Source organism: Physcomitrium patens, chromosome 23, assembly GCF_059467195.1.
Source record: "Physcomitrium patens ecotype Gransden chromosome 23, ASM5946719v1, whole genome shotgun sequence".
Classification (NCBI taxonomy): Eukaryota; Viridiplantae; Streptophyta; class Bryopsida; order Funariales; family Funariaceae; genus Physcomitrium; species Physcomitrium patens.
In genome coordinates this window covers 7,217,299-7,229,729 of record NC_143432.1, presented here as the reverse complement: position 1 = coordinate 7,229,729, position 12,431 = coordinate 7,217,299, and the positions used below count along the sequence as shown (strand labels likewise).

The 12,431-nt window shown below is 31.2% G+C and overlaps 1 protein-coding gene across 2 annotated transcripts; it reads left to right on the top strand.

The window, feature by feature from the left end:
- Positions 1-7,775: 7,775 nt before the first annotated feature.
- On the top strand, positions 7,776-11,317 carry LOC112275774 (uncharacterized). Of its 2 annotated transcripts, none has more exons than XM_073530501.2 (5): positions 7,776-8,623; positions 8,975-9,049; positions 9,191-9,820; positions 9,949-10,424; positions 10,535-11,317. In XM_073530501.2, exons 3-5 carry the CDS (start codon positions 9,763-9,765, stop codon positions 11,054-11,056), a joined length of 1,056 nt encoding a protein of 351 aa, XP_073386602.1. In that variant the 5' UTR covers positions 7,776-8,623; positions 8,975-9,049; positions 9,191-9,762; the 3' UTR covers positions 11,057-11,317. The 2 variants fall into 2 exon arrangements, with proteins under 2 accessions (XP_073386602.1, XP_090102842.1); XM_090246716.1 differs by having other exon boundaries at positions 7,776-8,714.
- Positions 11,318-12,431: the final 1,114 nt, after the last annotated feature.

Below are 12,431 nucleotides of genomic sequence, written 5' to 3'. Positions count from 1 at the left end.
AATCGACAAAAGATGTTGGAGGAACGTGACAACCAAATTACTTGACATGAGTCTCAGGTAAGGAAATTGGATTTGTTGAATGAAGATCTGACAACGCGTTTGGATGGAGAATCCTCGAATATCGAGGCAGACAACAAAGATATAGCAGAGGAGAAGGTCACCAATTGAAAGGGTGGTAAGCCAACGCCATTGATTGAAGAACCCAATGCTGCTACATCTTTATAAGTTGAGGCTAAATAATGTTTGCGAGAACACTACACAATTAAGAGTGGGGCTATATAGAATAAGTAAATAAACTTTGTAGTAAGTTACTGGTTGGTTATTGATAACTTTGAAAATTAGATCAATGGTTAGGCAATTTAGTTGATAACAGTAGGTTGTTAGTGGAATAAATGATTAAGAATTCAAAGGGTCATAACCTTTGGAATTTGCTGGCCGATGGATCATCTTTTTGATAGGATAAATAGGTTGAAGAAAGAAAAATCGAGGCGAGACTGTGAGAGTCGTAAGCCAAGAGTTAGATTGTGAGAGTCGTAAGCAAGGGTAAAGCTTGGTGCTACCTCTTTGTTTTCTTTGCTTTTATAATTTACTTATGAAGAATTGTGATTGAAAGAAGTATTGTTGAATTGATAGTCGTAGAATAGATAATGTGTTGAATCAAGACGGAAGTAGTAAGCCTTGGTGTTTTGTAGTTTGATAATTAATTTCAGATAGCCAGAGTATAGTCAATTGTGACACTAACAGACCGAATTCATACAACCACTCTTTCTCCGTGTTTGAATCCACCTCTATTAATTCAATTGCTTTGGTATATCAAAGCTTGAACGCAATAAGTGATACTAGTTATTTTTTATTTTTTTTCAATATTAGTCAGCATTTGATTATGCCAATAGTTCTTCTTTGTCCCATCAACACTAACAATCCGACAATAGAGGAATTTGTACAGCAGCTTACAATAGCCTTATAAGAGGTATGCCACTACCTTCTTATCACACAAAATTGAGAGAATGAATATGTAAATAACCACCAGTGTCGTATTATGTGAAGTCTTACTTGAGAATGTACTAGACACTTGGTTGTGGAAGATAAAAGAAACTAGCAACAACAAGCCCTAATTACTTTAATAAAATCGTATATAAATTACTATAGAAGCTTAACAAACATAATCAAGCATCAATTAAGTCCAATTATTATTATTTTATTTTAATTTATTTTATTTTTGAAATAAATTATAAAAGAAACAAAAAAAAATCCTAAAAAAACTTGAAGAATCTTAAAGAATCCTAAAGAAATCCTAAAAAAAATCAAAATAATCTTCAAAGAATCTTAAAAGAATCTTTAAAAAATCTTACAAATATTCTAAAGAAATCCAAATCATATCCTAAATCAAATCAAATCCTAACTCTAACCAAAAGCTAAATCTTAATCAAATCCTAACTCTAATCAAATCTTAATCAATTTTTTACATCTCAAACAAATTTTTTACAACCTTACAATAGATTTTGAAATCTAATAACTAATATTTGAATTATTATTTTTAAATCAAATTTTTTACATTCGTAAATTAAAAAATAAAAAATTATAAATTATAAAAAATTATTTTTGATAATCAAAAAAATTAAAAATGATCGGAATCACCAAATAGATGATAATCTCAAAAATGTGATCAAGTATCAACTGGTCTTTTTCTCTGACCTTGATGCTAATCTCTAAAAGCCAATTACTCCTAATTTAACTATTGATTTACTTTCAAACTTTATATACTTATTAAAAATCAAATTGACTACCTTTGTAAAAAAAATTTCTTTAATCTAATTAGCAGATTGATAGATATTTAAGAAAACCTCACTTGTTTCCAAAATCCAAAATTTCGAGACCATAATCCACAAAAATCTTCATGATTTTTAATCTAACTATTTGATCAAATCTAAATTCATAACACACATCTAGCACAACTACCTCCACAAATCCAAAAAATTTCATCTTTAGATCTATTACCAAACTCTTGAAATTGCTCAAAACGTCAATCCTATTTTATTTTCTAAAAATTCAAAGTCACCAAAAACAACCTCGACTTTGCAAAGCTCTTACAAAGTCATTATCCACTCAAATCCCTCAAAATCAATGCCTATAGAAATCCTATCAAGTTTTTCTCTCTAATATCATTCTTTGATCAACCAAAGAATCTTAGAATCATCATCAAGGCTTGGTTTTGTACTACTAGGTCTGATTTTGATCCTCGTTGATAACTAATCTTCTCCAGGTATCTATTTTTTCCTCTTTTGAGATAAATTTTGCTAAAACCAACTCTTAATTCCTTCCTACATATGTCTATATTATTTATTTTTCTAATCTATCTTATTTTGCCTTATTTATAGCCCTATAAAATAAGTAGAAGTCATTTTCTAAAAAAGTAGTATCACTATTAAAAATTCTACTACCTTCTTATATTTTATCTATATTTTTTTATTTTATCTTTTAACTTGGTTCTTTCATAATAAGATCCATATTATTATTTTTCACCATATAGTCATGTTACAATATGACACCTGCAACACAAGTCCTTCTAAGAAGGTGATCAGGTATTACTCTCCAATACCAACTTACCACTTATTACATTAATCCAAATCCATAAACTAACACATTGGTGGCTTGGACCTTTTCACATTCCTACAATGATTTCTGATGTTACATAAAGCCTTGAGCTTCCGCCACATATTTTGATTTATATAGTCTTTCATATTTCATAACTAAAGGAATTTCATATAGAGCCAAATTATTCTCCAAATCGATACCAACCACCACCACCACTAATTATAGTTGATGACTAACAAGAATATGAAGTAGACATCATTTTAGAGCATTGCTACCTTTGCTATGGTAGTTGGCATCCACAACTTCAATACAAAGTTCTTTGGAAAGGTTATCCCATCCACAATGCATTGTAAGAATATGTACAAAATCTCATCCATTGCCAAGAGATAATTTGGAAATACCATTGGAAGCAAAAAGAGGACATTCCTCATTAATAGAGAAGGATTAATTGTAATAGGGTATAGATAAGATATTTGTATTATTGACACATAGGGATAAATAGTTAAAACCATAGAAGTTTCTAGAATTTGATTTAGGTTAGTAGACCACGTAGGATCTATTGTAAAACATTTAAGAAAGAATTTAAGATGATTATTTAGATAGGATCTACCATAAAACTTTCTAAAAAAAATTTAGAATGATTATTTATGTAGGGCCTATTATAGAACCTTCTAGAAGGAGTTTAAGGTAGTTATCTAAGTGGAATCTAATACCTAGGAATATTTTAGAAAATCTAGGGTAGTAGAACAAAGTATAAATAAGATTAGCCAAGGTATTTTGGAGCATCTGATCAGGTATAGCTTTGGATCTTTTCTCTTAATATGATTGAATTTTATATCTTCTTGTTTTGTTCTCTTTTGATTTAATTTTGATTACTTAGTTTTGTCTTTTGTGTCCCATTCTATTTAGTTCTGTTCAATTTTGTTTTGATCTAGTTTGACCTATCTTGTGATGAGGTTTTATGTTACTATGGATTAGAAGGATCTTGGATACTTAAAATAGATTGGTTATGTTTCAACTAGGAGCTATATGATAATATCTTATAGGACCTCTAAAATGTATTGATTTTATAAGATATATATCTTAACTTGTAAGGCAAGTTTTCTATATGTATGATACATAATTAGTTTCTTCCAAAAGCTACCAATAGGTGATTAAGTTATTGATTAAGTTTCTAATCTATCAATCAACTATAAATACATGTAAGGTTAAATTAATTTCTATGAAGCTTCTAAAAAACACCTTTAAAAAATATATGAAATAAATCTTCTGTTATCTATTTCTATTTAATCAAATAAATAAATATTAGAATGATATTTGATTTTGATGTGTAATTGATAAGCACTTTGGAATGATTATTTTGATGTGGCATGTTGTATTCAAATACTTACAATTAACATTGCATTATATCTTTTCAAGCATTAGAAATTTGTAGACCAAGCACAAATCTTCAAAAACTAAGTAAATAAGGTTAATTACAAAGCATCTACAACAATACTTGAAAAAAAAATACTTATACATCTTAAATTTCTATAAATTATTTTAGCAAGCAATAAAAAAAAATTGAACTAATAATGACTTTTAGAATGGACATTAATACACCAAATAATTACTTCTTGTTTTACCTTCCTTACAACTTGGCTGTTATTGTCTAAAGGTATAGCCTTTTCTTTTCTTTTCAAATATCTAATCTTTCACATTTACTTATAATAGTATTCTTTTGCTACAATTAGAGAATGTGATATTGTATTGTAATAAAACTATTAGGTAAAAGAAATATATATATATATATATATATATATATATATATAGTATAAAAGAACTTAATTAAAATTATTGTAGCAGATTACCTTAGAAGTATAAATAATAGTCAATGACATAGTAAAATTGGTAAGTGTTAATGTTGCCTCTTTACAAAATAGACTTCTACTTATTTTCTATAACTATTAATGAAGTAATACAAAGTAGATAAAAAAATTAAAATTAAATAAAATTAAAATTAAAAAAACTATTATAAGTATCTTTAAATATATATATATATATATATATATATATATATATATATATATATTTTGTAGCAAAATTTATCTTAAAAAATCAAGAATTGATATCTAAAGAGGACCAATCGTGAATCAAGGTCAAAATCAAATCCTAAGGCACAAAACTGCTTATATCTATAGAAATTTTAGGATTATTTGGTTGATTAAAGATAAAGATTTGAAAGAAAAATAGAGAGAGGTTTTTAAAGTATTGGTTTTGAGTTATTTAAGTTTGTAATGAATTTTTAAAGACTTTACAAAGTTACAAGTTTTTGGAATACTTCTGGTTTTTTGAGAATTATAAAGGATTTATACTTTAGAAAATTTTAGAACATTGATAATAGGTCTATAGATGGAATTTTGTAGTTATATAATCATAGTTGTTTTAAATGTGTATTATAAATTTGAACTAAATTAAATAGTTCATTTAAAGGTTATTAAAATTAAAATATATTAAAATCTTAGAAATTAAAGTTTGAAGGACTAGTGAAGATTTCTAAGAATTGTAAAAATACATTAGTTGGATTGAAGTAAAAATTTGTGAACTAGTAGCAAACTTAATTATCTACAATAGTTATAATTTTAAAAGCAATTAAATAATAGAATCAAGAGATTCTAGGTCTAGAAAAGTAGCATCAAGGTTGGAGAAGAAAGTTGGCATACACTTAAGCAAATTATCAAGATTATTTCATATTTTTATAGTTAATCTTCTTCAAAATATTTTTTCTTATTTTTAATTTATAGATTGAAAGGTGTATAAATTTTGAGTTTAAATCAAAAATTAAATTATTAATTACCAAGGTTTTACTTTTTTTTCAAGATTTGATGAGATTTTATTAGGATTTTACTAATATTTAATTAAAATTTGATTAATATTTAAATTTTAGGATTTGATTAGTAATTAGAATTTAATATTTTATTAGTAATTATAATTTAATATTTAATTAATATTTGATTTAGATTTATTTAGGATTTATTTAAGATTTTATTAAGATTTATTTTGAATTTTATTTTTAATAATTTTAAAGAATTTCTTTATTATTTCTTTGGATTTTCATAAAATTCTTTAAGATTTTTTTTTTTCTTTTATGAAAAATTTAAGAATTTATTTGGATTTGATTAGAATTTTTAAGATTTAATTGAAATTTATTTATGATCTTATTAGAGTTGTTAAGACCTTGTTCTTACAATCTCTAATTTATTTTCTAGAGCAAATTGTCTAATGCATTCTCAAATAAGATTTTACATAATATAACAACAATGCTCTTCCAAGAATAGTATTGTGTTGAAAAGGCAAGTGATAGCTTTGGAACTTAAGTTGAATGAACTTGTTGTCATTGATTGATGAGATTGCTTATCTAAAAAATAATGATATCTTTATCAAGCTCCCCGAAGTTGTCATTCTCATTTGTTATGGCATCAACTTGGCTAGTAAAGAGTTGCAATAATTGATCATAAAATCAATTAAATAAACAAAATTTCTATATAATTTGATATTCTTATATGTCTCTTTGCTCTTTGATATGATATTAATGCAAATAGTGCAAAGCTCTTCTCAATTAATTGTTTATCTTAATCTAAACAATACAAAATTTCAATCAAGTAATTGTTCATGTCCTTTCATTCAATAACCAATATTACTACACAATTACAAAGCTATCAAGTTCTTTTGCAAATGATTGTGAATTAATTAAAATAAACAAAACCAATACAATCAACAAACTTGTTAAGATAGAAACTTCATCCAAGTATTATTATCCATACAAAATCATTTAGAAGAGAATTAAGACATATTAACAAACAACTTATATTCTTCTAACTTGGCCAAAATTACTCTTGCCATTTCAAGCATTTTATGCAATAATTTCCTTCCTTCTTTATTGTTCCAATCTCCTCCATCAATTCCTCTAAACTTTGCTCAATCTCCATCCTATTTTCTTTCTCCTTGTCCACAACCACGCCCTCTACTAATTTTTATATAGGTGCCACAACCACCTTACTCATCATCCTTTGCTCATTGTATCATTTCTACAATCCTACCTCACATCTTCTATTGCACCAATTCACAATTGCCTCCACTCCAAACCATAGCCAATTCTCCTAAGTCAAAATTATACCTCCAGTAACACTACATTATTGATGCTCCACCACACCTTTGATTGTGCTTGGATTGCAATGCACACATCCTTCTCCATGAAGAAAGGCTGGAAAAAATCCATTTTAATTTGGTTAGTAAAAAAACTATAATTGAATCCCAATAACTTGGTTCTTGGAGATACCCATGCCTCAACCACTTTGCATTCATTAAGCTCTCAAAATCCTTTCTCAACATCCAATCAAAATGTGTCTTTGTCAATATCTAATATAAGTGTCAATTAATTTTATTAATTATTCTTACAATTTTTTAGCAATATCCTATTAATATATTTAACAAGTATAAAATCTTGTATGTTAACCAATTTTTTTAAATTTTGAATAAATTTTATTGAATCTAAAAATAGAAAATTAAGATTTAAAAAAGATTTAAGCATAATTGTATATTAATATTTTTTGAATTTTAACAAATTTTCTGTGCAGGAAATTGATTCAGTAAATTTATTCAATAGGTTTGTAAAATAAAAACTTAAATAATTCAATAATCAATCGAAGTCATTGATTCCAACATCATTCTAAACTGTGATTACTTTTAGAGTAGACTTATCAAACCATTAAGTTTAGCAAAAACAATGAATAATAATAATAATATAAAATACAACATAATAAAAAAATAACAACAATCAATTTTTTGAAAAAAAAAAAAAAAAAAAAAAAAATCTATATAGAAAAATATAAAAACACTCTTTGCATTAGCCATATTGCACACAAAATGTTTTGTTTTACATGTAAGTGAATGCAACTTTAATAACCAAATTCTTTGTATAAATAGAAGTTTTAAAAAATAAATCAACAACCAAATGTAACATAGCTTTTTCAAATCAAGAAACAAGAAAAAAGTAAAACACTTGTTTTGTATGTAGGGTACTGAACTTTAAAGTGGATTTATAATAACTCATGCTTTTTTTCTTATCTTTTCTTTTTAAATGTGATTTTATTTTCTAATTATTTCCCACCAGCATCTTCAACCCCCCTTGGAAATTAATTGCCAACACCCTCATTCTTTGCTTAGTCTTTCCGTAGTCCAATCCCCGGTTTAGAAATCCTACTCTTGAGGAGACACATGTTTATTATGAAGCACATCCGCCTTAGCAAAGACAGAATCAAAATCGGAGGCGTTAATTCCAAGGCGGGCCAAATAATGGCGGTGGAATGTGTTCGAAACGAACGGGATCGGAGGTCTTGCGGTGTGGGGCAGAGGAGTGGTGTTGCAAAACTCACAAAAACGCAGAAATTCGATAGAGTGGGAGTGCCGCAGGTTAAATCGGAAGGTTGTTCCGAGTTGGGAGAGGGCGTAAGTGTTGCTTTGTTTGGTGGTTGATAGGGGGCTGGCATTAAATCCTAGCTAGGTTCACCCGCTCTCCCCACCGATCTTTTCAGGGTGTTATATACCATCGACAAGCGCCAGATCATTTCTAGTGATGGATCAGAACGACTGGAGATACGAGTTGGGGCTGTTGTGCCTTTTGATTTTGTGAAATATGGTTCATTGGAGATATCTGAAGGGTTGGAAGATTGTTTTTACGAGATGGATGAGGAGAGAGAGCTGGAGTGTGATTGCAATGGAGCACACGTACTCGTCAAGAATCAATTCAATGATTACACTGATTGTGGATCTGGCACAAACCTGATTCTTGTTCTTCACAAGTTGAGCATCTTCTTGTTTTGGTTTGCTTTGGTATTGTTTCTGACATCGAGATGCATTCATGATTGTCCGAAGGGTTTTGTTATTGAACATTGTTCAGAATCGGGCACATTTCGCAATGCTAACTTGCTCTTGCAATTTGGGGTAGTGTATCAAACGGGGCCCATCTTCCTTAACTGTGATCACTCAGGTTGGTGTGACTCTGGTACCAAAAAGTTCAGGAATCAGAAAAGGCGTACCTAAAAGGAGAGCTCGACGTGTTGCCTTTATACAGTGTCAACGTAATGCCAATATTGAACGCTCTATAAACTCTAGGGATTGATGTTGCACTATCCAACAGCACGCGTAAGATTGCACGGTGCAGAACATGCAGAGTAGTTTTTTGAACTTCACCTCTTTTAAAAAAGCTGCAAACAGACTGTTAAGTCGGATGGAATCGTCGTCCGCATCCTGTGTAGTGGTGCAACTGGGCCAGGGAGGAAATCAGCTCTATACTTCCTTCTTCACTGCTCTCGCCAACTTATCTAATCCAACCATGCAGAATAGCGGGTTTTTCAGAGAGGGTACTAAGGGAGGCCGTGTAGCGCGGGCTGTTCTCATTGACATGGAACCAAAGGTACATACATTTGCAGTTTAATATTGAGGAAAAATAATCTATGACCCCCTTCGCCTTCATTGAAGAAGGAATGTTGACTTTTTGCTCCTGCATGTAAATTTTTGTGATGTGGAACTACTCTCTTGAAGGTGATCTCGTCAGCAATAAAGCGAGTAGAAGGATTGAATCAGCGCAGTGAAACATCTTGGAAGTTTTGCCCATATCGTCAGGTGACGCAAGAGAGCGGGTCAGGAAACAATTGGGCTCGAGGGTACTACGTCCATGGGCCACGATGCAGCGAAGCAATCTCAAATGTTATTCGGCTTGAGTTAGGTCCTTACACCCATAATTCTCTCACTGATCATACAATTCTTTTTCTTTGAAAACCAGTCAAACTGCAGAGGTGTGTGCTTTTAGCTATGCAGCAAAGCGTCCTGTGGAGATCCTTAATCAGCTTTAACACTGCTCTACTCGTTGAATGTGCGCTCGTAATTTTCAGCCCACACGAGAACAGCAGGTGGTGCTAAGATGAACTTATTAAAATCAACCGGACAAACTTGCTCACGGTAACTTGCTGCCCAAAAATTATGTTAGGAGAGTCGCTGGTTGTTCTGTAAGCGCCTGATCACTATACATTTGGGCAAGTGATCCGGGTGCACATCCGAACCTCAAGACCTGGCTCTTCTGCTTCATAGCATGATTCAAATCAATTTTTTCAGGTGGAGGCATGTGACATGTTTGGTGGTTTTCTGACCGCACAAAGCATGGCTGGCGGTACTGGTTCCGGCCTTGGTATGTGTTCACAGTTTCTTCATTATTCATGGGATGTGCGTAATGTGGAATTCAATCACTTCTAAATCCAGCTTTAGGTTCCCCCCATTCCCTTTAAGCGAAAGTGGCCTACTTCCATGCACATGCAGGTGCATACGTGACAGAGCTGCTGAAGGATGAGTACCCATCCAAATGTGTCCTGAGCCACTGCATCTGGCCATATGAAAGTGGCGAGGTCATTGTGCAGAACTACAATGCGCTGCTCACACTAGCGAAACTCCAAGAATCGGCCGACGGCATCATCATCTCGCAGAATGATGCCCTCTCGTCTATATGTAGAAAAACTCTTGGAATACCAAGGTCGTCTTTTGATCACATGAATGACGTGGTAGCTAATTCTCTGGCGTCCATATTCCTCCCTGCCTCATGGCGAACAGTTTGTCCCTCTGAACGGAACGAGCATCCCCGAAAGACATTCCGAGACAAAGGTCAATATGAGGATGAGGATGGTATTAAGGGTGGAATATACGGAGCTGGAATGCCTGTCCGCTTACTATCCGATTTGGTGTCAAAATTGTGTGCTCATCCTGGATATCGCATGCTCTCTTTGAGATTTACTCCACAGGTAAGTCATTTAATGCAACACCTTATTCTCCCAGAAAGTTTTCTTTCAGGGCACAATCCTCTGCCATTATGACGAAGCTGAATTGTTTGGTTGTATTTGAATAACTGCAGATTTCAAATAAGTCATTGAATTTCACCACCTTCAATTGGGGAGCACAAATTAAACAGTTACAACAAATGCTTATGACTGAAGCTCTTGGAGATTTTGATCTGGACTTGATCTTGCCGTCAGCAAAGAAAGATACCTTGTTGGGTTCAAAGGTGTCACGATTCGGTAACACCCCGAATGTCAACCGATGTCTTGCCAACATGTTAGTGTTGAGGGGAAGCGGTAGCCTCACCGCAGATGTGAGCAGATTCGAGCACGAGAGCCTTTACCCTGTCTGGTCAGTGGATCACTTGAGCGTCGCTGTGAATCCTGCCAAGCTCGGCAAGTATGAAATGTCAGCAGGTTTACTATGCAATTGTCAGTCGACTGTAATGTGCACATTCAGGGCTCTCTCCAGGGCGTACGGGATGTTTGCATCACGAGCATACTTGCACCAGTACTTCAAGTTTGGCATGGAGATCTCGACGTTCGAGGAAGCTTTTACGACTGTGGAAGATATCATTTCGCGCTATCTCGCTCTATAATTGATCTCCATACACAACATTCCGTGATTATCATCGTCAGCATTAGATGAGCTGTGCCGGATGTTTAGATTAGATGTAGTACAATAATTAGTGCATGATATTTTTTATTTTTTCTAGTGCAACCACACTGTGAAATCAGAAATCCATTCAAGTCAAGTTAATACAAAATCTCTGTAAGAACCATGTGTAAATTTAAAATAATTTGGTAAGATTTCTTTGTTAATATGAATGCTCATGGCTAGTGTAATAATATTTCATGCATTATCATCCATGCCACGCAATTACCATTTTTACTGTATTCTCTTATTTTACCTTTTATAAATGCAATGCTGATGATCATACTAAATTTTATTTCTACCACCATTCGACTAAATACAAATTCTATGGCAAAGGATTATAAATGTAGCCTTCCAAAATTTACGGAATGTTGTGTATGGATCCATGATAAAATCATTTTATCAAAATAAATGTATCATGAATATTAACATAAGCAGTAAACCGTCTGACTATTTAATAGGGTATTATTTGTAAAAGTGTAGAATAAAATCAATATTGTACTTCCGCTGCGATTGTTTGTGAAATTTCAAAGCCTTCCAGATTTTAAATGAACAAGAAAATTGTTTCTAAAATAAATTTTCAGCATATAAGAAAGAAGAATAAAGGAAAAGGAAAAGAATTAAATGTTATAATTTTGTAAAATGAAAAAATTACTAAAATTCTTATTTTATTAACTCATCATATAAAAAGTTAAAAATATCATTTGAAGGAATAAGAAAGCAAGGTTTGAAATGCCCAATTTTTTTTCTTTCTGAAAACATCAAGATTTTAAAGAACAAAGAATTCATAAAAATATAAACTGTTGATGTTTACTAATATAATGCTTATCTTGAAGCAAAGTTGAGTCAAGAAAATTTTGGATTCATTGAGTTGGCACAAGTAATACATTTAGACTTTTTTGATTACATATCGAAGATGAGAATATTTGATGAGGGAAATTATAAAAACGATACATAAAAAATTTCAAACATAAAATTATAAAGTAAATTCAGATATTGTACAGAAACTTTAAAATCCAAAGTTTAAAATATTGTTTAAAAACGTAAGAAAAATGAATTATATGCACACACACACACACATATATATATATATATATATATATAGACGTATGAATAAGTGCTTTTTGCTATAAAAAATTATGTTATCCTCATTATTTATAAAATAGTTTAAAATCTACCTTGGTTTTTTTTATCACAAAGATATGAAATAAAGCATTCACCACTTTATAATCATGAGTAAAAACCACATTTTCACATATTTATTGATTTGAATCCCATTGACTAAGCTCATTCTGAGTGTATTTTTAGTGGAAACAAAA

Coding starts and splice junctions, on each gene's coding strand:
- LOC112275774 (XM_073530501.2), top strand. CDS start 9,763: ATGTTTGGTGGTTTTCTGACCGCACAAAGCATGGCTGGCGGTACTGGT. Junction 9,821..9,948: donor CGGTACTGGTTCCGGCCTTG/GTATGTGTTCAC, acceptor ATGCACATGCAG/GTGCATACGTGACAGAGCTG. Junction 10,425..10,534: donor CTTTGAGATTTACTCCACAG/GTAAGTCATTTA, acceptor GAATAACTGCAG/ATTTCAAATAAGTCATTGAA.